The following is a 26,143-nucleotide window of genomic DNA, read 5'->3' as shown; positions in this document are numbered from 1 at the left end:
GAGCTAGAGATGGCAGGTGATAGGTTAGAGCAGAGGTATCAGATACCAACACTCCTCAGTACCCCAGAACCAGATCAAGATTTAATTGGGAAGTATTTAACCAAAATATAATAGAACACAGATGTTAATACATGAATTTGAGTCAATCTGGCTCTCAGGAATCCTTCTGTAGGATTTAGTGGGCCCCATTTCTATCTGACTTTGACTCCATTGGGTTAGAGGACAGGACTAGTTCTCAGACCAGCTCTGCCCCTTGTGGTGTGGGTAACCCAGAGCAAATCAATTTCCCTTTCTGGGACTTAGTTTCCTCATTTGTAAAACTGAGCAGGAAAGGGGTGGGGAACCCTTTGGACTCAATCAAAGGGCCACACCTGAGGACCTAGAGGCTACAGGTTCCCCACCCCTAGAGTTGGACCAGATAATTTCAGATCTTTTACTGTAACATGTTTCTATGAAAGAAAACAATGAAATCAGTCTTTCTATAAACTTTATTGTTCCCCCTAGTGATTTTTAAAAATTATCCTCCTTGACTATCTACAACATAAAGCATTTTCTATTTAACTAGGACAGTAGTTGGGGGCTCAGCGAAGACTGTTGCTGTTTCTTCAGTATTCAACGTTTGTAGAATTTGTTTCCCTCTGATTTTAGCTCTTTTCATAGGTACTTACATCCTAAAGTGAATCCAAAGGTCATAATATTGTAGGAACTAAACTGTAATTCTTCTGTTTCAATGAAAATTCAGGGGAAAATGCAGTTAAGGCCAGTGAAGAGGTATTTGCATTAAACCTCTGCAGATGACAAGTCAGTGAGGCAAGAAGACGGCTATCTGTTAAATGGAAGTTGTGTTTAAACTGATGGCAGAAGCCTTTTGCATTTGCAGAACACATGCACAATCTATTAAAATCTGGCACTTCTCACAAAGAAAATTATCCAGCATTTGCCCAAAGTTCCTAAGGGCTTCTAAAGAAATCCATTTACTCAATATATGTCAAATTGTTGAAAGATACCACTTGAAAGGCAAGATTCCTAAGTAGAAAAATACTCCACTTAAAAGATGACAAAGGGCCAAGGGGTTGAGTGAAAGCTAATGTCTTATGTGAGGAGTGGTCCCGCAGCACACCTGAGCCACCCTGGGGATTTGGAGCCACCTCCTCTTCCCTTCCTCATCCTAAGTCTACTGAGCCCTGCCCAGCTGTCTTTCGGCAGTCAGGGGAGCGTATGGCCACGGTGCTGGGAGAACATCTGAGTGCCACTTTCTCAAAATTACAACTTTTCAAAGGGGAACAGGTGCTTGGCTTCCTCCCTCTTTTGCCTTTTGCTCTTCCTAGTTCCTTTCCGTTTCTGCTGCTCTTCAGTTTCTCGGTTCTGGGGCCAGGAGGCAGCCAGATCTTGGGCTGCTGCTTGTGAGCTGGTCCCTTCCTCATCCGAGGAGAAGCCGGCTCCCCGCTCTGAGGCTGCTGCAGCAGCTTCACCCTAAAAACACAAGTGAGCGGTCACAGGAGAAAGGCTGACTCTCCTCTAGGCAGCTGAATCTCACGGTGTCCTCTCTCACATGGAGGTAACAGACCTGTACCACCTCTCGCACAGGCACTGCATGGCAGTGTCACTGTGACAGTGACCTGTACAATGCTGCTTGTGTATGACCTGTAGGAGACAATCAAGTGCACTTGCTTAACTGAGTTCAGTGGTCATCTGTGCTGCCACTTTGGGTGGGACATTGAATGTCACAAAAGGTGATGCTAAAAAAGAGACTAAAATGCCCAGAGAGTCTTCTGCTGGGCATATCCCCCCGAAGGTCAGTGACAAAAAAGAAAGGCCCCATGTAGCCAAAGATACTTATAGAAGCACCATTTATAGTGTCAAAAAACTGGAAACCAAGATGCCCATCGATTTGGGAGCAGATAAACTGGTATGTGGATGTCAAAGAACATTATTGTACTGTAAGTAACAATGAACACGATGACTAGAGAAGAATGAAAAGATTTACACAAATGGTTGCAAAGTGGAGCAAGCAGCACCTGGAAAACAACCTGTGCAGTGACTATGACAGTGTCCACAGGAAGATTACAGCTTCCATGCCCCTAAGTACTGGGACTAGGCCCACTAGTGGCCATTGTATTTTCAGCCTGGGCAAGATTAGGGAGACCCAGTCTTCGAAGGGACAAAAAAGGAGAGGGAAGGGGAAGGGAAAGGAGGGACTGACATGTAAGTCTGTGGGCTCTGGACCCATGGAGAGCTTTAAGAGTTAGTGCAGGAGTCCATGTACACTCCTAGCATTACTGTTTTGATATTTAGGTCACTTTTTAATAAAATATAAAGCATAAATAAAAACATTATCATATAGGGCAGAGAGGTGTCTGTGAAATTTTTTGACATTAAAAAGCGGTCTTTATATTCAAAAAGGCTAGGAACCATTGATTCTATGGTTTTTTCCCACTCCCCTCATTTTGCTGATGAGTCTGAAACCAAGCTCCCAAGAGGTGAAATTAGCTCAAAACAGCAGCAGACTGCAGACTTAAACTTAAGTGCTCTGACCCCAGATCTAGAGTGAACACAGATTTACTCATCAACGGAGCTGCAGCAGGAGGCTCCCATGACTTTAGGAGGGGTATGGCGAGCTCTAGGTGGGGAGAGCAAGACAGCTGCCTGCCTCTGCCACCCAGCTCTCTGGGCTCTGCTTCCATTGCTGAAAACTTCTTGATGCATCAACTTATCTGGGACCCAGTCTAGTCCAGTAGTCCACATACAAGGAAAGTCTCCCAATGCCACTACAAAATTAATACCTAAACTTAGCCGTCACACTGTGAAACCCCAATGAAACACGGTACCCACGTGCCCTTTATAATTCCATCCCCCGATAATACTGGGACGACTGCATTTTCTCTGAATCTGCTAGCATTAGGTGGGGCCTGCCCGTATGGAGACCAGGCTGATTCCAGGGGATGCTAGGTGCTTAATACTATGGAACAGCCACTCAGATGCTTAATGCATCCATCACCTCAGAAATCTGATCTGGGATCTTCCCCCATAACCAGGTGTCTGAAGAGCCTGTATTTACCTTGTCACCAAAGCGTAGCTTCAGCCTCTCTCTTATGAGGAGTCCTTTCACTAGTAACTTCCAGTGCCCCAGGACTCTCTTCTCTCTTTTCTATGTTGAAGAGCAAAAGGGTAGTAGAAAAAGAAGGTTCTATGTTAATGCTGGCATTTTTAGGGTAAAAATAAAGATGGAACTCTAGAAGGATGTGAATGATTGCAGTTTAGAAATTAATATTCTATATCTGGCCTAATTTTACATAATTTAACTGATTCCCAAAATTGTATTTTGTTTTAAATTAAAAAAAAAATTTTGGTCTCTTTACAATTCTGTGACAGTCTTGAAGACCAGATCCAAAGAGGAATCATTTATGGTTTCATGACAACTTGGAAGGTTTTTAGTGGAGAGCCCCAGGGATCAGCGCTTGGTCCTGAGTTGGTTTATATTTTTCTCAACCACTTTGATAAAGGCAGATATGGCACAAACGTGTAGGATGGGGACCCAATAGATTGGATGAAAGTCAGGATCCCAAAAGATTGTGACAGGCTCTGACCTGGGCCAAAATGAGTTAAGACAGAGGTTCACAGGGCAGTATGTCAAGTCCTACACTTCCATTTAAAAACCAACCAACAACCAGATTTGGTGAAACATGCCTAGACAAGAGTTTCTCTGAAAACAATCTGCATTTTTAGTGGAACAATGAATATGACAGCAAGACACGCTTGGGCTCCATGAAGGGAGGAATAACCAGAAATCAGGAAGTGACAGGTCCAAATGTGCTCTGCCCCAGGCTGACCCGACACGGAATACTGTGTTCAACGCTGGGCGCTGATACGCCAGAGAATCCTGAAGAAAGTTAATAAGGGAAAAAAAAAGTCCATGTCATGAGGACCAGCTGTAGGGACTAGGAATGTAGGGTCTGGAAAAGAGAAGATTCAGGGGAGATACGAGATGGGTTATGTCAAAAAAGGGCTGGACTTACTCTGCTTGGCTCCTGAGGGCGAAACAATTCATGGAAAGGTTTCAGCAGCAGACTGAGGCTTGATGGGGGCAAACTTCATTAGAACTAACCCTACCCCAGACCTGGGATGTGGCTGGCTCCCCACCACTGAAGGCAGGTTTCCAACACATGCTGGATGGCCATGTCTCAGGCCTATTGTGCAGGGGATTTTCTCGGATTTTCTCAGCAGTACATAGTGGACCAGATGCTACAGACATTCCCTGGCCTGATACTTGGTGTTCTGAAGTGGAAGCATGCAGTCCCTGTGACCAGGACCCATACAAGCATGATCTGGTGCTAAGAGAGCTGGCCTTGGAACCAAACCTCTTAGAAGACTCGAGTTCACATCTGAGTTTTGACACTTGCCATTTGCATGACTTTGGACGAGTCACTTCCCCTCGATAAGCCTCAGTTTTCTCCTCTGTAAAATGAGGTTACCTCTAAAGGTCCCTTCTAGAGCTGACATTTTGTGATTACAAAGTACCCAATGCTCTTTGATTTTCTATAAGTTTTAGGTTCCTTACTGTGTTTTATACAGTCTTACTTCTCTGTGCTCCCTGCCTGACAAACTCTTGTCCTCTTTCAGGGCTGGAGGCATCCTCTAGGACCCTATCCTTTTTCGGGATCTCAGAGATCCTCTAATGTAACTCGCTTATTTGATGGCAGAATCTGAGGCCTAGGAAGCAGGTCATGTCTGTGTGGCCACAGTGACCAGAGCTTCATCCTCCATGCTGCCACAGTGCCTAGACAGCCTCTAAGGTAGAAGCTGTTTACCTCTTTCTCCTTTTGTTCAATGAGTGACTGTTCATCGTCCCAGGCAGCCAAGAGCACGTCTTTGTACTCTTCACACACGATGTACCCATCAGTGCTGCAGAAAAGACAACACAATGCGTATTCTTAGGAGGCAGAAGGAGGGAGAGGCCTCCCTGCTGGCAATTAACCTTCCTTCCTTCCTTTGGTAACATCCCATGCCTACTACTTCATAACAGTCATCGAGCGTTTATCTAGTGCCTACTAGGCGCAGAGCACTGGAGTTGATTTTGAGAGATGTCAAATTTGACATCAGACACTGTCATTGCCCTCCTATGACACATACACTGGGGGACGGGGGATGCAAAGCAGAGAGCTATGTGAGATCTTGGGGGGAAAATCCTTCCTTTCTAGGAAGGTACTGGGAAAGTTACATGGGGGGGATGGGTGGCATTTGATTTGTACTTTAAAGATTCTTCCATATGGACTGAGAGAAACAAGGAAAAACAGGCATGACACCGATCTTCACTGCTTACAACAGAAATTTCTATCCCTGGACTTGGAGTCCCAATTCCTCTCTTTCCCTCTCCATCCTCATCCCTCATTTTGGGCTTTCAGGGTAGCACTTCAGTCTCATAACTGGCTACATCCACGACAGAGGGTGGGGATTTTGGCTGAGAATAAAAATAGCATTTTGGCTCACCTCTAAATATTCAGCTTTTGAAAGAACTACCTTTGTTTCCTGGGCTAGATCAAGATATAGCTCAGGGTTTCGCAGCAAGAGGTCTCCTGTCCAACAGTGCACCTTGTCCCAGCCACATCCCACACCTAACCTGCCCCCCCTTCATTTCCTGGGGCCCCCGATGTTTCAATCTAAGCCTGGGCTAGCTCACATCCATGCTGGCCCTGGAATGACTTTTTACTCCCACACTGAAAACCACCTCTATCCTGGTGTTTAAGCTGGACCCCAGCTGGTCTGGTGCCTTCCTTACACAGGATGCGAATAGCCACTGTGGAAGTCAAAGCCAGTGACAGCCTGGACACAGTCGATACCCAGCTTTCGGGCAACTCGATGCAGGTTGGGCAGTTTCAGCTGGACACAGCCAATGGGCAGCATGCTGGGTACAAAGAGGTAAACATTTCCAAATTCATTCCGGGGGACCTGCCACAGAGAAAAGATGATGAGGCCAGCCCTGGGAGACTGGTTCAGGGGAGGTTTGTGCCACTCTTGCGTGGGGCACTTACCTTCCCATCCACTGCCACGGGCGGCTGGTACTCCTCGGTCTGCCAGTGGCCAAACAGACCCAGGTCGTCTGGTCCCGGTACTTGGGATCAGCCAGCCGGGCCTTCCGGGCACGATTGGAATATCCTTTCACCATCTGCACCAGAAGGAACAGTGGCAGCTTATGAAACAACACAGACCAAACAATGAGGACCCTCTGTTCACAGAGGGTCCTGGGGGACAAAACCTCTATTTTCACTTGATGGGAGGCAGGGAGAAGGTAGAAAAAGCTGAATAACTTGTTTAAAAGAAGAAGGTGTCAGTGGGAAAGCTAGGGATTATATCCCGGAGCCTGGCTAGCCAGCCTTCCTACCCTGTGAATGTAGAATGAAAGGGCACACAGTTGTGGTTCAGAAGCAGATGTGGAAATAAACCTGAAAGGAAATATCAGGGACTGAAATGCAGGGAGAATGATCTGGAATGAATGGAAAAGAGCTAGAAGTTACTTGTGGCCAGCAGTGAGGGCCAAGGGATGAGAAGGTCTAAACAATGAAAGAGGATCCCTAGATGGAGCTGGACCTAGGCTCCAGAGGAGAATGCTTGGGGTACAGTGTGAGCATGGCAAGTGGGCCAGCCCAGGCCCAGAAAGGGTGCCCAGAGATAGGGCTGACAGGAAGAAGAAGGGCCACAGCCTTGGCTGCCTCTTCCCTTGAAAGTGAGTCCCTCTCTCTACGCCCCTTCCCCATTCTAGCAGGGAGTCAGTAACTGGCTTCAAGGTCTGAGCTATTAGAGACTGGGGGCTTCCTTGATGCAAAGTTTCTCTTCCCTACCCTGTGCCAGTCTGAAGCTGCTCACAATGTAGATAGCTGCCTTCTTCTAGACCTCACTGCCCCAACCATCAGTGCTGCTAACCTGAATGCCAAAAATTCAGCTGAGGACTTCGCCTGAGGGTATTTCTCAGTGCTTCCTGGGCATTCTGGCAAAGTGTGTTAGAGGGAACAATAGGCTGGGAATCAGAAATTAGAAATCCTCATCTTTACTGATGTTTCTGTCACCAAGTTTTAGGATGATATTTTGCAAATTACTCAATTTCAAACCTCAGTTTCTTCCTCTGTAACATAAAGGGGGCAAGCAATTTTTTTTTAAATTGTAAAACTTAGCATTTCATTAAGATCTTAGTTAAAATGTTGGAACTGAGAACCAGACATATGTAATAAACCTCCAAAAAATAGGTCCTAAAAGACACTTTATGCTTAGGGCAGCAGCCGTGGACTGGGCATGTAAACAAGCTGGCTTCTCTGTCCCACACCAGCCATGGTCAGTCAGCTGCTCCAGCTCTGCCTCCCCTTCTGTTAACACCAGCCAGATCCCACGGGTGTAACCCAAAATTCTTCTGTAGGACACCTGCCCTACCTGGGAAGGCTAGAAACACGCCAAAGGAATTAGGGTATCGAGGATTTTTTTTTTAAAGCTGCCCAGCTCTGACATTCTTTGATGTGCTGGAAGAGTCACTGATTGACCATCTGTTGTCAACAGACACACAATCAGAAGTGTTCTGCTCCTTCCCACACTGACCCTGAGCTAGATCTGGCCATTGTTTTCTGGACTCAGATCCCAGCCAAAGAGTCTCTCAGATAACACGTTAGCTTGTTCTCAAAGCTTGCAGCCCCTTCTCTGGTGCTCATTCCACAGCAGGCCGAGTTTCAGTCTCCTCTCACTTAACGGCCCCTGGACGTGTTCCCTTTGCCTCAGTCTTGACATCCAAAGTGCCACGGTCATGGTGCCACACCAGGCGCCTCTCTACCCAGCTCCCAACCCAGCCAGAGCCCAGTCACCTTGTACGGAACTTCCCCAAGCCTGACCACTCGCGCTTCCTTCAACCAGGTGTCCCTCGAGTGCAGGGTGTGGACGCAGTCCCTGAAGACATCACCCGCGGGAGAGAAATGTGAACAGTCAGTTATTCTCAGCTGATCAGAGACCTATATTTTTTCCTATGTTGGTCATTTTCGGCAACTACAGATATTAATTAGTAGAATTAAAACGAGGAAGTTATCACCTCTGATATCCAGCTACAGAAAGAATGTGAAATAACCCCTTGGAATGGGCTCTGGGGCTGCCTGAGTTAGGAAGAATAATCCTGATTTTGACCTCCTGTCCTGCCTGGCAACACGTCCGTCTAAGGGTGCCACGACTCGCCTTCTGTCTCACCAGCCTCTGGTTTTCCCTTCCCTTCCCCAGTGTCCCCCACTCCTAGGTTTAGAGATAACCACAACCTTGGGAATCTTCATACAATTATATTTCCAAAACTCAGCAGGCATTTACTAAGCACCTACTGTGTGCGGCACTATGAATAACACCGGGGAAGACATGAAGATAAATAACAACCCACAGGCATTTATTGAGCACCTACTGTGTGCAGCACTATGATTAACACTGGAGTAGACAAGATAAATAACAATCCCTTTCTCAATCAACCCACAGGCATTTATTAAGCATCTACTGTGTGCAGCACTACAAATAACACTGGGGAAGACATGAAGATAAATAACAACCCACAGGCATTTGTTGAGTGCCTACTGTGTGCAGTACTATGACTAACACTGGGGAAGACATGAAGATAAATAACAACCCACAGGCATTTATTAAGCACCTATGTGCCAAGTACTGCGGCCAAGCCCCTTACAAATGTTCTTATTTGAATGGCAGCTCAACACTAACATTTGGACATGTCCACCACTAGCATGACTCTAGCCTCCAATTCCCTTTATTGTGAAGTACTCTGATTGGTGACAGATAACCTGGCGCTGGTCCACCACATCCCTGATAAAACATTTAACTTTTGAGGAGGGTTTCTTTATCTCCCAAAGACCCTCCCACTCACTTCCCCCTTCACAAGTCTTCTACCTTACTCACTTTCTCCTCACCGAACTTCTATTCTTCCTCCCCTCCCATCCCCATTAACTATCCTCTTTTACTCACCAGACCTCATCACTGAAGCTGTTAATGTTTAGAGGCCACTGGCCTCTGGCTCACTAGCTAGAATGATGTGCACATTGACAGTGGTCCTCTTACCTAGAATATACGGCTTCCCCACGACAGTACCCAAGGATGGCAGCACTCTCTGGGTATATGGCCTCATATTTCAGGAGATGCCTCTTCAAGGCATAAAGAGGGTGGTTCTTATACATTCCTATAGCAGTTGGCAAGGGCTGGCTCTGTAGCTTTGCCTGAAACTGCACAGGCCAAAGACAATGTTAATTAAGATCTTTATAAAAGGAAGCAAGTTTGTTGTTTTTTTTTTTTAAATAAAATTTGGACTTCTCTCAACTATCACATTGGTTACCAAGTGCTATTATGGATTAATGATCAAGCTTGTTAATAATTTTGAGATGATCTATGTTTACCTCTGTCCCACCAACAAACAGGTTTTCAATAACATGAAATTCTAAGGTCAGATTAGACTTTAGATATCATGTGACCTGCTCTCTTTGGCTACACATGTCAATAAACCATTCTAGGTGGATGGCTAATCATCTACTTGTTCAGATCACCAGTCTCCACTGTAAGAGAATGTACAACCTCCTTCAGGAAGCTGACCAGAAAGTTCTTTAATGTCTAACTTAAGCCTCTTTACTAAACGGAGGTGCTAAATATAACTCCCAGTAGAAGTAGATAAACCAGTGGTCCTGAGCTATTCACGGTGCTTTGCCAATGAGCCCTTCCAGAGGTCCTTTAGCCTTTCTTCAGAAAGTTGAATTTCTAGTCTTTTGGTAACTTCTATCGCTGTCTCACTTCCCACTTCCCTATTTCTCTGTGGGGGAGGAAGCAAGAGGCTGGGATCCAGTTCTCAAACAGGGGCCACCTTATACACCACAGACTATGAAGGTTCATTCCCCTTGGATGCACTTTGGTTTATTTGGAACAGACTATGAATCACTGTTAGATTATGGTTACTTGTAAGTCAAATGAAGAAAGAGGCACCCCAGGGCAAGCTCTCGGTGGAAAGACTTCTCTGCTCCAGGCACATTAAGAAAATCACGTTTGCTAGTTCTCAGTGACCACGAATAAGGTGACTGTCCATTTCCGCATTTTCCCTTGGCACTGCAGGCTCTCACTACAACGTTTCACTTTGGGTCCAAAAGTGAGTCATGGACACACACTGCATATTTTCTCCCTTTCCTTCCTTCTCCAACATTCATGAATCATACAGCACATGAAAGGCCCTGGGTCACTCCCTTGCCTGGCCCTCACGTTGTAGGAATACTGAGCTAAATTAAGGAACTGCGCTCCCCCCCAGCAGCTGGAAGCCCTTGTGGCCCGGCTCTTTTCTTTCTGGGCTGTGTCGTGGGAAGGTAATTGGGGGGCCAACATCTTACTCATCCTCTCAAACGTCTTTCACTTGATATTACCTGTGTCTGTAACAGCTTGACTCAACAAGCAGCAGTGAGGTTCCCAGGAGTCAAGGCTTACCTCCATTTCTTCTTTATTTTCCCTTGCCCCGAAAGGGCTTTGGTAGGGTCTCAAGGTCTCAGCCCACCACTCTGAATCTACACGGCACTTGCGGGTAGCTGTCATCCAGGCTGGGTCATACCGCTGTGTGATATCCCGGGCACAGCCATCATTGTCAATGCCAATGATGTAGGACAAGGGCTTGGTGGCATATTTATAACAGGTCAAGGGCTGGCCCACCACGCCATGGACACAATCTACGCATACCCACCTATCCTCCCCCTCACAGAACACTTCTAGCCACTGGTCCACACCAACTGCTTTCCCGACTTCATCTTCTTCTTCTTCATCACTAGAAATGATCCTGCCCCTCTTGGTGCCCGAGGCCTCTGGGGTCGCTGCTGGAATGATGAAGGGATGACTATCATCTCTCTTATTCTTTGCTGATGTTCTGACTCTCCTTCTGCTGCCCACAGATGCTGCCTTTGTCCTCTGGGACGGAGCTGACCTCCTTGGTCTCCGGATGCCACGCTGAGAATCTTCATTAGATAAATGACTGTCGTTCTCACTGGAGAGCTCGAAATCGGAGCTGCTTTCGGCCCCATCGCTCCCACTCTCCTCTTTGTAGGACACCTTTGAAGTCCTCCGTCTTTCCCTTACAGGTCTCTGGGCTCCTTCCTTCTCTACTACCATGTCTTCTTCCTCATTGGGAGAACACTGTGCATGTTTTTTCCTGCCCACTGCTGCCTTCTGAGGCTCTGGTTTTTTGTCCTCTGCTGCCTTCTTAGAAGAGGCTGCTGCTCGTCCTGTGCTGGTCTTTGATCTGATCTGGGTTTCGGCCTTTTGGCTGGGGGGTTCAGAACAACTTCCAGGATTCTGTAGGGAGCTGTACTGGGATTTTTTCTTGGCCTGGAACAGAGAAGGTGATTATATATTTGCTTTTTTTATTTTATGAGTACTAATTATTTTGTTTACTCAACATTTATGAAATCTACTATATATAATGTCCAATAATAGGCATTAGGAAAAATACAAAGATAACTAAGTCCCTGCCCTCAAAAATCTATGGCAGAGATATGGCCTAGCCACTGACTGTTAAGAAACCCAAGGAACCTGAGATCTATTTCAGTTTATTTAATATCAGATTTAGTCAGTCTGACATGGTGCAATGCACTGGCTAAAAACTATAACAAAGCCAAGAGTCCCATGATGATAACAACTACATAGCAAAAAGCAGCTTCCATCACCTGTCTCTTTGAGACAAATGCCCCTTCTTCTCCCTTGTCCCTCTTTACCACACTAGCCACTTTGTAGAAAAGTCTTCTTTTGGAATTTTGGAAATGGAGAAGTTAGAAAACTATAAAATCAACAAGTTTTCAGAAAACAGCTGCAAAAATAAGGACCACAACCTCAACACAGACAGAACTTGGCATCTTCATCTGAGAATCTTAAAAACATGTTTTACTCAGCCCAGTGTCTGTCCCATAGACTCCTTCATCACCTTAACATTCTAGGAGGTGAGAGGACAGTTACTCATTTCACAGAAGGGAGATCAGAGTGCCAAGAGATGCCACATGATTTATGTGTGGGCTCTTGACAATTTAAGGACAAAGCTAAAAACAGAACTCAGTTCTCTCGATATCACCTCCAGTTCCCAAACCATTTGATCAATTTCCCTGCAACTGAACTGCGTGGTAGATTTGGAAAAAGCTACATCATGGAATCCCAACTCTAAGGTGTCAGACAAAGGCCTTCCTTCTTAAAAGAGTGTGAGATAACTGTTCTCATTTCTCCACTACAACCCACCCCTGTGAGGCCCCCTAAAATCCCACCTTTGCAGCTAGCAACTTCAGAGGAATGGGCTGCAGAGACAATACCAGGCGGGCCAGAAGTTGCAGTGATCGTAGAATCAATAAAAATATCTGTATGGGGAAAAAAAAAAAAGAAGAAGACTGTATAAAGCCTCATCAGCTAAGACGAAAGTCCACATCACTCAGAAAGTTCATGCAAAATTCTACCCAATTTCTCACACAAATTCTTTCAGTAAGGACCATAAAAACAAAGATAAACAGGCAAAGCAGCGAAGATTAGCATCGGTGTAAGTAATTTCTCACTGAGTTATAATGATCACTCAACAAAGCTTAATTGAGAGCTAAGTGCTCAGCCCTATGCTATCTTGAGGGATAGAGAGATTTAAAAATAAAACGATTCCTCAGATAAGCTATCAAAAGACAGGAATAAACAGTTTTTAGAAGAGAAGTGCAAATCACAGAATCAGAGAATCTCAGACTAGGAAGTGGCTATTTGATCCAATGAATACTTCGTGTAATTCGGCCTTTCACTTAACTCCCATCACACTTTCTTGACACCTTCTCAACATGGCACATCTGACCATGTTCTGCCTTCTTTGGGCATAATGTCATATCATTAGACTGGAAATATAGTCATTCATATCCATGTCTGAATTTTCCTTTGAGATCATAAGGTCCTGGAGAAAGGCTTTGATCTGTTCCTCACTGTACCCTCAACAGTCTCTAGAACAGCACCTTGCATCTGTTCACTTAATTAAAAAACCATCTGGAGAACTGATCTACACCACTATTAATAAAAGAACTATAAATTAAAAGAATGTTGGGATTCCATCTCACACCCAGAAAGATGACAAAGAGAATAACTGAAAGTTTATACTGGAGGGGAGGCCTTTGATAAGAGAGGGTAGGGGCCCCATTTTGCACAATTTTACCCCCACCCAACACGTGGCCCATTGGAGATGATCCTATCAGAGGCAGCAAAGCATTGACTAGGATTCAGAAGACCAGAGGCCTGGCCTTGGTTTCACCACTAAGTAGCCCTGTGACACTGGGCAAGTGACTGAACTCTTCTGAGCCCCAGTTCTCTTATGTGGAAACATATGGAACCTGCTTACCACACAGAGCACTGAAAAAGAGCCAATGTGTGTGAAAAGGATATAAAGCTCTAAGGAGTTATTGTTACCAAGCCAATATGCACTGAATAGCTACCCAAAAAACCAGATCTGGGCTCAAGGATAACAACTGAGAACAGACAGAAGGCTAGAAAGCCAAAGAAGAAAATGCTCCGTTCTTCTTCATCATGTCCACTGTCAGGGAGCTCAGCCTTTTCAAATCAAAGTGAGAAGGTGACACTCAAGTTGCTGCTCCATGGCCTTTGGAGCTGTTTGGGAAAGCCCGGCCCCCATTTCTCTGCTCAGTGAGTCAGGCCGAAGGTCTCCAAGGTGAACAAGAAATCAGTGAGGCAGCCAAACACGCAGCTGTGCTCTGGCACTACTCAACGAGCTCATCTGGGCAGCCTTTCTGGAGGCATGCTTATCTGAGTAGAACACTGTCTGCCCTCAGCGTCCAAGACTAAAATCTATCACATGAACTAAACTAGGAATCTTCTTGGGGTTTCCAAATACAGTTACTGAATAATTAATGAAAAAGTTTCTAAATCCCTTGCCCCCAAATTAATCGCTACATAGATTTAGCATTACTCAGAACGTTAGTGCATAGCCTAACACCAACTGAGTCACTTACATGGACCAATTCTTCATTATCCTGCGCTGAATAAATAGCAAAACGCCTTTCCAGGGTGGAGCGAAGGCTGTCTCGCTCATCTATGGAAAGCTCTGCATTGACAGTGAATGTGGCGATAAACCTGCAGGGGAACAAAGCACCGAGGTGGTTCTTGGTTTCCTGGATCAAAGGGGCCACTGGCTCCACCGACAGGGGAAAGGGAACTCCCTGACTAGGAGCGATCACTGCCTTTCCATGGATTCCTGAGTCAGATGACTAGATGGCTGCTCTCTAGGCTAAAGGAAAGCCCCTGGCTCAGGCTGGGCAGGAGATGGGATGGAGGATCATACCATTTTACCAGGTTTGAAAGGTAAGGGACATCCACTTTATTAGGAAGCACTTTGGTGAAGTGAGCTGGGATGATGGAAAGGCCGATGGCCTGGAGATCTGGCTCATTACAGATGTTATTCCGAAAGAAACCATTTGCTAGCAGACAAAGTAGGTGTACCTATTAGGCAGGGGAATAAGGACAAGGAAGACAAGAAGGAAAAAAAAACCCTTGAGCCAAAGAGAGTTTTGAGCTGTCAAACTGACGTCCCATTTTAGCCTGAAAGACGTGTGCTTTTGTGGTTTGTGTCTTCCCTGAGGTTTGGTATTCTGCCTTGCCTTTTGGTTTATATTGCCAGCCCCACATTCAGCAGCATCTTACCTCATCCCTAGATTACAGGAACAGGATCCCACTCGGTTTTCCTGCCTCCAATCTGCTAGTGTACTAGTCTGCTGAAAACTCTCTAGTGCCTCCTGGACACAGCTCAAAGTCCTCCTTCTGACATTTATAGCCCGTATCAAGGTCACCAATCGGTCCAATCTTACTTCCAAAAATAATCAGGCCATTTCCAAGTGTGTCAAACTCACTCTACCTTTAAATGTCTGTTTATGAACTTTTCCCAAAAAGTCTTCTACCTTCTGCCTGTTCGTGTCACCAAGTCCCCTGCTCCCATCTCACCCTTGTACTCAGACCTGCAGTGATCTCCTCCTTTTCTGACTTTGGGGAAGCAGACCAGACTCTGTCCCTGGGAACCCAAGATCTCCAAGAGATCTCAGAGGCCGCTGCATCTAAGTCATTTCTGTATGAGAGAAGTGCCCCTAGTGCTAGTTTGGTGAGATCAGAACCTCGCCTCTTCTTTCCTCTGCCCTGGCACCAAACACACATAAGGGGCCCAATGAATGTTTGGAGAATGGAATGAATACTGAGGCTCAGACCTTGTGTGTGTTTTCTCGGACTTCTTTATCGAAGCGTTTCATCATTCTCCGAAGGTATGTCTCCAGTTCTGTCTGCCTTTTTTCTCTGCAATGGGTATCCAAAAGCAAATGCTGAACTCAGAAGGTCATGACTCATCAGACCATTTTTCTTACTCAGACCACAAATGCACGATTACTGTTCCTCATCTCAGTGATTCTCCACTTCATCCAAGCAAGTGATTAATCCGCCACAGATCTAGTGCGGATGACTTGCTCATTCTCACTGCTATGCCTTCGTCTGGCTCTTCTCCCAACCTCGTCTCTAGTACAGTGAGTCAGAACACTTCGGTCGACAAGCATTTATTAAGTGCCTACCATGTGCCAGGCACTGTGGCCTTCCCTGATTAACCAACCTATCACCTTTATTGCACGACTTCACGACCCTTCACACTTGATTACACACTTGGGGGGCACTACATTCATTTGCACTCATTTGTAGGTTGTGTTCTATGAGTAAGCTATTCTCCCATGTGTATGCTGGTTTCCAGTTACCTGAAAGCCCCTCGTGGGCACAGAGTACAGCTTCCATTTCTACACAGCCCCCAATGTGCTGCTCATCTGACAGATGGGCACTTAATGAACACTGACTGACTACATACAATCTGCTAGGGATTTCATGCCCCAAACCACAGGGTTCTGCTGAGGAGCTCTGCCTCTGGCTCAGAGACAGCCAGGGCCACAGGGGGTGATGGAAGAAAATAGGGGCTTCCCTCCCATGGCTTTTGAGGGCTGCAGCATTATGGGGGACACAGATCTAGAAGGAGGGGCCTGGTCTCACCTTCTCTCTCTTGCCTTCACCTGCTCCGGTGTTTCAATCTCTATCTCCACTGGCTTGGTGGGCAAAGTTGATTGAAAGGAGGCTGCAGTTCCTCCCATTTCATCTGGCACAGGCTCGTTAAGTTCTAGCAACAAAATGTGAATATCAGTCTTACACGTGGTTCAGAAAAACTGCAGACACTCACTGAGAAGGAGTGAAGCTTGCTATTTTCGGAAATATCAGCGGCTTGATCTAAATAAAGCCTCTTCTACCACTTTATCAATTATAATATTTGGCAGTTCCTGGAAGGCCAGCTGTGAGTCTTCTACAGATGGGGAACCAGTCCCATGTAACTGAAGGCAGACAAGGTGGTGACTCAGTGGTGCAGCTGTGAGCCTCCCGCTGGCAGCCTGGTCATTCAGGCACCAGCCTAACCACCGGTGTGGCTCAGTTGGTCAGTATTTATTGACACCTGCTATGTGCATGGCTCTGTGCTAAGTGCTGGGGATATGAAGAAGGCCAAAAGGCAGTCCCTGCTCTAGAAGAGCTCACAATCTGATGGGGGAGATAAGAGGCAGATGGCTCTGTACAAACAAGCTGTAGACAGGATAACTAGAAGATATTCAACAGAGGAAGACACTAGACTTAAGAAGGACTGGGAAAGGCTTCCTTTAGAAGGTGGGATTTAAGCTGGGACTTGAAAGAAGCCAGGGAGGCCAGCAGAGAAAGTATTCCAGGGAAAGGAGACAGATGGAGAAAATGGCCTGAGCTGGGAGATGGAGGGTCCTGTTTGTGGGACAGCCAGGAGGTCGACAGCTCTGGATCGAAGAGAACACGGTGGGGAGTAATGTCAGACGACCAGAAAGGTAGGAAGGGGCTGGGTGATGAAGGGTTTTGAATGCCAAACACAGCATTTTATATTTGCTCCTGAAGGTGATAGGAAGCCACTGAGTGAGGGGTGTGAGTGACATGGCTGGACCACCCAAAATACAAGGACAGAACCAACCCCTCCAAGTCATCCAAGACTCCCAGCAAAGCAACTGTAATTTTCAGCTCCTGCACAGGTGAGGAAAGGATGAAGGCTCTGGGCGCACTGAAAAGTGGCCCGAGGTAACCCTGAACAAGACAATCTGCTGCTTGTTGCAGGATCTCGGGAAAGTCTAAGCCTCAGTGTTGAGTCTCCTGAACAACACCCATCCCGCACCTCCCTTGTGCTAGGGTTGGGTGAAAACACAGGTAAGACGTGGCCCTGGCGCTCCAGGAACATGGCACATATGCACATGGATGGGGAGAGGAGGGGAGTGACTTGTGGGGTGCCTTGCAGCCCCAAGAGCCTAGGATTCCACTGGAGTCACCAAAGTCCTGAGGCTCTCTTGGTCACAGTGCTGACCCCACTATTCAATACACATGGACGAGGCAGCTACAATGGAGGGCGCTTTCTGAAAAGCGTGAGCCCAGGGGAAAACCTCAAAGAGGCAGACAGGACAAGCATTTATTCACAAGATAACAGCAGGGCTACAATATGGACTGCACGACTGCCATTAAACAGACCACAACCAAAAAGAAAGGTTTAAGGGGCAGGCCAGGCTGGCGCTAAAGAGCCCTACCTTCGACCTCCTCCCAGTCATCCTCGCTTTCATCCTCTTCATTCTCCCTGCTGCTGTCTTTTTTCACTGATGCTTCTGTCTTTGGTTGGATCTTCTTCTTGGGGACACTTGCGAAGTTACTATAAGTATCGCAGCAAGAAACAAACAAAAGGCTCAAACATCTCTATTGTTTCAGTGTTTGCCTTATCAAATTTAAGGGGAAGAAATGACGACCCTTTAAAAATTGTCATTGGCAACTGGCTAAAAAACATTTTCTGTTTACAATGAGCCTGATTTCTCCCTTATGTATTTCTCTGAAATTCTCATTAAAAGATGGAGTTTTATTTATTTATTTTTTTAATTTTTAGGCAATTGGGGTTAAATGACTTGCCCAGGGTCACACAGCTAGTAAGTGTCAAGTGTTTGGTCTGAGGCCGAATTTGAACTCAGGTCCTCCTGACTCAGGGCCGGTGCTCTATCCACCGCTCCACCTGGCTGCCCCAAGATTGCGTTTTAATACCGAATCTGCCACTAATTCATCGGCTGGCCTGTCTTCCACATGCTATCTCAACACTGATGACCCTAAAAACAAACCAAGTCAAAAAGCAATGGAAAAAAGGCCACAGACTAGATTATAAACATTCCAAGTTGAAGATAAACATGAAGGCAATCACAAAAATGTAATCAGTGAGCCCCAGGTTACAGTCATGGCCCCGGAGCACAAACAGGAGAATCAAAATTTTCTGGCATTGTTAGGGAAGGTCCTTGATGAATTTCCCCGGTAACTGGCACTTATTCTTTTTTTTGGTATCTTAACCAGTTTGGATGTAAACTTTCTAAAATGCATGACACAATCTCTCACTCCTTAAACATATTACTGAAAAGAATTTGCCCTTTTCTTTCTTTTGCCTTACTTGTTTTTGTTTTCATTGGCTCTCTGCCACTAGGAGAAAGGAGGTCTTGTGCAGGGGGGAAGTCCTCCAGGTGCTTCTGCTTGCAGAAGATGCTGTGCTGAACTATGCAGAATCTCCTGGAAGAGCTGTAACTGCTCAAGAGCATGGCTTCACCACCCACACAGGAAAGACCAAGCAGAGAAAGAATGTCTACTGTTGAGACCAGGGGCTCTCCACCTTCGCTGGGCCAGGGACCCCTTGGCAGTCTGGTAAAACTCTCTGTCACCCATCCTACCCAAGCTGTGGCCCAGGCCTGGGCATCATCTCTCCAATACGCCCCCTTCTGTCCTCTGACACTGCCCCCACCACAGTGCAGGCCCTCATCCCCTCACCCCTGCATTACTGCAATAGCTGCTGGTGCTCTGCTGCCTCAGGCCTCTTTCCACCGCAATGCACCCTCCATTCAGCTGCAGAACTGATCGCACCACAAGTCTCTGTTACTCCTTTTCTCTCCCCATTCAACAAACTCTGGTGGTTCCTGTTAACCTCCAGGATTAAACATAACATCCTGTTTGGCTTCAAAGCCCTTCCTGCCCCTCCGGCCTGAAACCCAGCGACTCTGGCATCTTTGCTGTTCCTCACACAAGACCTCCCAGCTAGAGCCCCACGCATGGGATTCTCTTCCCCTTGTCTCCAGTCCTGGCTTCAAGTCTCGGCTAAAACCCCCACTTCTCCAAGAAGCCTTTCCTAATCCCCTTAATGCGAGGGCTTGCCCTCTGAGCTTCTCTCCACTTCGTCTTGTGCCGACAGAGCTGTCTGCATACTGCCCCGCCCCTGCAATGTGAGCTCCCTGAGGGCAGGGACTGGCTTTTGCTTTTCTTTGTATCCCCAGCACTAAGCACAGTGCCTGGCACACTGGGTGCTTACTAAATGCATCTGCAAAACCGGCTAAATACAGCTCATATTCACAGCAGGAACAAAGCACTGGCAAATTCATCAAGGAAGGTTTCTTTGATAGATTAATATTTACTAACTTAAGTAGGCTTTAATTATAGGCATCAACAGCAGCCAGGTGGTCCAGTGCTAGGGCAGGAGTCAGGAAGCCCTGAGTACAAATTCAGCCTTAGAGACAAGACTAGTTGTGTGACCTTGGGCAAGTCACTTAACCTCTGTGGCCTCGGTTTCCTCAACTGTAAAAATGTGAATATCAATAATAATAATAACTACATCCCCAGGGCTGTTGTAAGGATATTCGTTGTAAGATATCTGTAGAGCATTTAGCACACTACTTGACACACAGTAGGTGCTATATAAATTTTATCTGTTACCTCATTTTCCTCAATTGTAAAATGGGGCTAACAAGAGCCCTTGCTTCCCAGAGTCGTTGTGAAGCTCAGATCAGCTCAGATCTGTAAAGTGCTCAGCACAGCTCCTGGCCCTTAGCAGGGGCCAGATAAACACTCAAAACATGCAAAAAAAATTAAGAGAGTAGACATGCCAATTCAAATATGAATGAATGAATGGATTTTTAAGTCCTCTCCTCTCCTCAGACTCAAAGACCCCAAAGTCCCCAAAGACCGACGAGTTGTAGTAGAGAAAGCACTGGATTCAGAGTCAGAGGACCCGGCCTTGAATTACCCTTTGTGCATCTCAACTTCCTTGTCAGTAAAAGGAAGGGGCCAGATGAAGTGATTTCTAAGGCTCCTTCTTTCTGTAAATCCTACCCTACATCCAGGCCTGAAGCAGAAACATCTTCTCAATTTTCAAAAAGAGAAGAGACTGGAGTCAGCAGGTGAGAAGCAAATGATTGTGACTTGGATTGCTGAGACAACTCTGTGAAGGATCATTAAAGGGATGGTTGGTGAACATCTAGAAAAGGAAGCAGCGATTACAAAGAACGAGCATGGCTTCCTTAAGAATGGGTCATGTGACACTGACTTTGCTTCCTGAAATAGTTGGAAGAAAGTCACGGGTAGTTTATCTAGATTTTAACAAAGCCCCATCACCATCCTAAGTGGATAAAAGGCTCTACAACAAAGGAAGTCCTAGATGGCTCCAGCTGGGTGGGGAGGTGTCCAGGGCATGGCCTTGTGCATGGCCTCACATCTCTAGCACAGACTGGAACAAGATAAAATTCAAGTTGCAAAGAGGCAAACTTATGTTTTATGTTCTAACAGTCAGAGCCATCCACATGTGGAAGGGATGGCCACTGCAAGCAAAGGCTGAATGGCCCCTGGTCAGGGGGGTCAGAGTCAGGGTCCTCTTTCCTGGATGGGCTGGACTGATGACTGAAGTCCCTTGTAACTCTCAAATTCTGTGCCTGTTTCTGGGGCCCAACATTTTAGGGCAGAAAGAAAGGCCCTGGCTTGGGACAGGTTCTACTGGTGGCTCTTCCTAGTCTCCTCCCTGGGCCTCACTTTCTTTATGTAAAATGAGGGGTCTGAACTAGATGATCTCCAAGATTTTTCTCCCACTTTAAAATTACATAATTCTATGCTCTTAATGCACAAGATTTCAAAGTGTTTTAAAGCTAGTAGTTATAGAGCTCCGGCCTTGAAGGTTCAAATCCGAGCTCAAACACTTGACACTTACTAGCTGTGTGACCCTGGGCAAGTCACTTAACCCCAACTGCCTCACCAAAAAACAAAAAAATAAAAAACTAGTAGTTACACAGCACTTTGCAAAGTGCTTTACATACATCATCTCATGAGAGCCTCACAACCACCCTGGGAGGCAGGTGCTGTTATCATCCCCATTTTACAGATGAGGAAACAGTTGAAGTAGCCTGCCAGGTTCATACAGCTACTGAATGTCTGAGGCTGAACTCGAACTCAGGTCTTCCTGACTCCTGGCCCAGTGCTCTATATACTGTGGAACCCCCACACTGCCTGGAACAGCTTCAGTGAGGAACAGAAAGGTAGCTCTTAACACTACCATTTTCCTGAAGGGAAATACAGAGAAACTCAGAACTATCTTACATGAAATCTTCTCCCTCGCTAGAGGCCTCCTCCTTCACGCCAGGATGCTTTTCAGATTTCTTCTCTGTCTTGACTCCTGCCTTCTTTGATGCCCTACCTCGGGTCCCGCCAGGGTCACTGCTCCTCTTCTTCCTTCTCCCACTTGGGGCTCTGGGGACACGAGTCTTCTTTGGCTTCTGATCTTCAAAAACATCTGTATGAGGGAGGAAGGAGAAGGCAAAGGCGCAGAGGGGAAGGACAGTCAAAGTGCTACCAAAGATTCTTTCACTCTAACTTTTCCCCAGCCCATCATGGCATTTCCATGGCCACAACCTGGCGCACAGCCTCACTCTGTGCACAAGCATTAGACTGTAAGCTCTCTGAGGACAGGGACTGTCATTTGCCTCTTTTAGCACTTAGCACAGTGCCTGGCACATAGTAGGTGCTCTTAATGCTTACTGAGTGATCGACTGATTGAAAAAAACAACCTGATGCCCATTTCCCTGACATGGGACTGATTATCAAATGTGCTAATATCTGTAAAAAGTGCTTGGCACACTGCATGGCACATAGGTGCTCTAGAAACACTTATTCCCTCCTCTTTATTATCTTCACCCCTGTTTTGTATTGATGAAGCCACCACTGCTCTATTTACCCACGTTTTCAACACCTGCCCCTCTCCCTCGGCTCCACATCCAATCAGTTGTCAAATCTCACGGTTCTACTTCCACAACACCTCTCACGTTCATTTTCTTCCCACTTACACGCCACCATCCTAGTTGAGGGCCCCATCACCTCTTTATTTCTGAACTGTTCTTCCTGATCCTACTGTCTTTCCTCTCTAATCTGTTCTCCACCCATAATCTTCCTACCACATAAGGGTGACCGGGTCAGGAGAGACTGATCTGACTCCTCTGCTCAAGATGCTGCAATGGTTCTCTATTGCCTCCAAGATAAACCACAAGCCTTCAGCCTGGCATTCAAACTCTTCACAGCCTGGCTCTGGATGTAGTTCTCATCGCCACCCCTCGGGGCGCTCTCAGTTCTAGCCAAAGTGGCCCAGCTGTTGTTCCCTGAACTCACAATTCCATCTCTCCCTGGGACGCCACAGGCTTCCTTCAGGTGCACCTCCTAAGGAAAGCCCTTCTGACTGCTCCTGCAGTTGGTGCTCTCCTCGAACTGCTCAGATTAAGTGGCATTCATTTAGGTCAAAGGCACACGTCCTCCCCTAAGGGCAGGGGCCCGCATTCCTTTCTGGCTGTTGTACACATGGTGTCTGCTGAACTAAAATTTGTTAAACAGGTAAGTTTCAGGAGCAACCTGGGAATCAAGATTTCTGGATTCTATTCTGGGATCTGGTCCTAAGCCACTGGACTAGGCTAGTAGTGTTTCAATTTTTCCATCCTGAAGATGGGGACAATACCTCTTCCAAAGGTAGCAATCATCTCTGCACCATTCTTTGAGTTAGCAAAAGCGACCCCTGTGTATGCACAGTGTCTGTCTGGTGCTTTGAAGGTTCAGAAAAGCACCACAGAGCAGAAGGACCCCTGACTACAACACACTACGTGGACATTCAATAAGGATGCTAAGAAGAACATAAAACCTAGAGAAGAACTGGGAAGAAAACAGAGGTGTCCTAATAGGAACAAGAAAATTATAATGAAGACAGTCTGAGGGTTTTGATCTGTGATTTTCTACTGACAAAAAAAGCAATCCCCTGGTTTGCATTTGAGGAGGATGCGCTGAGATCAAGGAGAGAAGCTTCCCATCCAGGAGCAGCCGCCTGCAGCCCAGCTGTGGGCATCTGCTGCTTCTCTGCTCTCTGACTCACTCACACCAGACAGCTTGGCCTCTCACGGCTAGCGCTGGGCACCCAGATTCTCTAACTGGCAGGACTCAGGGGAGATCTGATTACAGCTCTGGGGACCGCGCTTCCTGCAGCATTTTCATCAGTCAGACCTCAGGAATCCAAACGCCGGAATCCATAACTCATTCAGAAGGGCCTGGCTCAAGTGCCTGTTGGGGCTGGTCCTGGGTCACTTCCTTTGTAACTTCAGCCATACAGCGTATTTCTAGTAAGCACTTTGAGTTTTGTTTTTTAAAAACTGGATTAGAAAAGAAACCTAGGATTTTTCTAGAGGGGACAAGAGGTCAAACCTTGGCTTGAACACATACTTGCTCTGAGACAAGAGGCAAACCTACTTTAATATCTCTAAACCTGTTTCCTTACTTACAGAACGCATATAAATATAAAATGTATACGACAGCCTGAATTTCCTATCTCAGAGCTGTTATTACAGTTAGAATTATCAAGTAAAAATCTCAAAATAAACAGCATAATTTAAGTTTTGCAAATACTATGCAACATAAGCTTACTGGGGATTCTATGTCCTTTGGGGTAATAGAAAATGAACCTGCTATGGGACAACTTTTCAGATAACTGGGATAGTGTGTCAGAGCTCCAGCTCAACCTTTATATAGGCAATGACATCTTTCAATCCATACTTTCTACCACTACAAGACTAATTTTCCTTACATAAAGATACGATCAGGTCGCTGCCTGCCTCCAAATATTTCAATGGCTCCCTATTACACACCAAACAAAGTCCAAAGGCTTGGTCTAGGATTCATGGTCCTGACCAATTTGGCACCACTCACCACCCATTCAGTTTTATTTCACAATACTCCTCTCCTCAAACTCTATGCCCCTGGCCAAAGTAGCAAGCTATTCTCCATAATATGTTTTTTGCTTCTTCCCATCTCTGTTGGTAACTTTTCTCCTACATGTTATTGTCTCCCATTCCCAAGCTCAGTCTACAAAAATCCTACATAGCTTTCAAGACTTGCATTAAACTTTCCCACCCTCTGAGAAAAATATTCCTTGACTGTGCCTGTTGGAAATGAACTTTCCTTTCTTTGATGTGGCACAGAAGCTCTCTCAGGCATTTGCCCATGTTTTATTTTGAATTACAACTAACCGAATCATAAATCTCAGAGACAGAGGAGTTGGAGCCTCAGTCCAACCCAATTACACGTGTGTAGGACTTCCCCTACGGGAATGTAAATTCCTTAGGGCCAGGATCTTACCTCCTCTGAGGCGGAGGACACAGAAAATATTCTCTAGCAAGTATCTGTGGAACTGAATGGACACTGAGGCTCAGCCACCCTTTAATGCCTCAATTCGACAGTCAAGCAACTGACAATCATTTATTATTAAATGCCAACTTTGTGCCAGGCTCGGGGGCCACATAAAGAAATATGAAACTGCACCATCTTCTGCATGAGCTCTTCTTGATCACCGCAACTGCTGCTGCCCTTCCTCCCAGACAGTCTCTTATTTAATAAATGCGGGCACAAATAACAACATGTTTATTAAATTATCTTTATATTGGCCACATTTTTACATGTACTTGTTGCCTTCTACTTCAGAAGGTAAGCTCACTTGTTTTCTCTGCCCCAGCACAGCGTCAGGCTTAGTAAATACCCGTTTGACTGACTGATTTACAACAATAATAATAACGGTAATGGCTAACATTTACACAGGCACCTACTATGTATCAGACACCGTGTTTAGGCACTTTATAATTAACACCTCATTTGAACATCACAACAACCCTGGGCGGCAGATACGATTATTAACCCCATTTTACAGGATGAGGAAACTGTGGCAAACAGAGGTTAAGTGACTTGCACAAGATCACACACACTGTCAGTTTGAACGCGGCAGATCTGACTCCAAGCCCGGCAACTCTACCCACTCTCTCGAATGGATCGACAGATCGACACAGATGGGACAGATATAGACAGATGGAGGGACATATAGACACACACAGATAGGACAGATAGATGCTGATAGACGGACAGAGATGGACGGATGGATAGGCAAATATTTAGATGAATGACAGATATTCAGATGGAGAGGTTCGGATGGATGGGTGGGTAAGATGGATATTTAGATAGGAGTTGGATGGATAAATAGATATTGAGATAGATAGCTGATATAGTTAGTGTGTGTGTGTGTGTACCTATATATCTATATCTATGCATACACAAAAGAATACAAAGGAATTTCAGGGTGAGGAGGCACTAGCAGCTTCAGAGATCAGGACAGCCCTCCTGTTCAGAAGACGGTTTTCGAACTGCGCTTTGGAGGAAACTAGCGCACCTGAGCGGCATCGTGGATTGGGGGGCGTGCACGCCAAGCATGGGGGAACAGCCTAGGCAAAGGCTCGGAGGCGGGAGACAGCATCGCGTGGGCTGTCGGGCGAGTTTTCCCAGACGGGGGAGGGGAGGGTCCCGCCTGGCTCATCCCCGCCAGTTACACACACTAGCCCGAGGGGACGCCAAGCACACTGCCCCGCCCGGCCCCCCACTCACCGGGCACCGCTTCCTGGGTCCGGGCCTTCTTGGGGCGCCGCTGCCCCCGCCGCTCCTCGCAGGACGCCCGCTTTCGGGCCATGCTGCACGGTCTAGCCTAGGGACAAGCCCGGGCAGCTGCTCAGGCGTGGGGGCGGGGCCAGACGGGCACTAACTCTACCCTGCGGCTAAAGCCACGCCCCCGCCGCGGGTTTCCGCCAACAGACCTGAGGTCTAAGTGAAATCCACTGGGCGAAGACTGGGAACCGACCCGAGCAAAGCTTACTTCCGGTGACAGCAGCCC

General features: G+C 46.4%; 1 protein-coding gene across 1 annotated transcript; it reads right to left on the bottom strand.

Annotated features, from left to right (window-relative positions):
* Positions 1–470: 470 nt before the first annotated feature.
* XPC (XPC complex subunit, DNA damage recognition and repair factor) lies at positions 471–26,128 on the bottom strand. Its single transcript, XM_020981138.2, is given in 17 exon segments — positions 471–1,473; positions 3,059–3,148; positions 4,809–4,902; positions 5,777–5,946; positions 6,030–6,097; positions 6,100–6,163; positions 7,842–7,923; positions 9,079–9,239; positions 10,477–11,364; positions 12,288–12,377; positions 14,010–14,130; positions 14,339–14,496; positions 15,252–15,336; positions 16,069–16,192; positions 17,655–17,773; positions 21,505–21,697; positions 25,861–26,128. Coding segments are annotated over 17 exon segments (2,799 nt in total). The 5' UTR covers positions 25,943–26,128; the 3' UTR covers positions 471–1,263.
* Positions 26,129–26,143: the final 15 nt, after the last annotated feature.

This window comes from Phascolarctos cinereus, unplaced genomic scaffold (genome assembly GCF_003287225.1).
Source record: "Phascolarctos cinereus isolate Bilbo 61053 unplaced genomic scaffold, phaCin_HiC Scaffold_4;HRSCAF=312, whole genome shotgun sequence".
Lineage (NCBI taxonomy): Eukaryota > Metazoa > Chordata > Mammalia > Diprotodontia > Phascolarctidae > Phascolarctos > Phascolarctos cinereus.
This window is presented reverse-complemented; position numbering and strand designations above follow the sequence as displayed.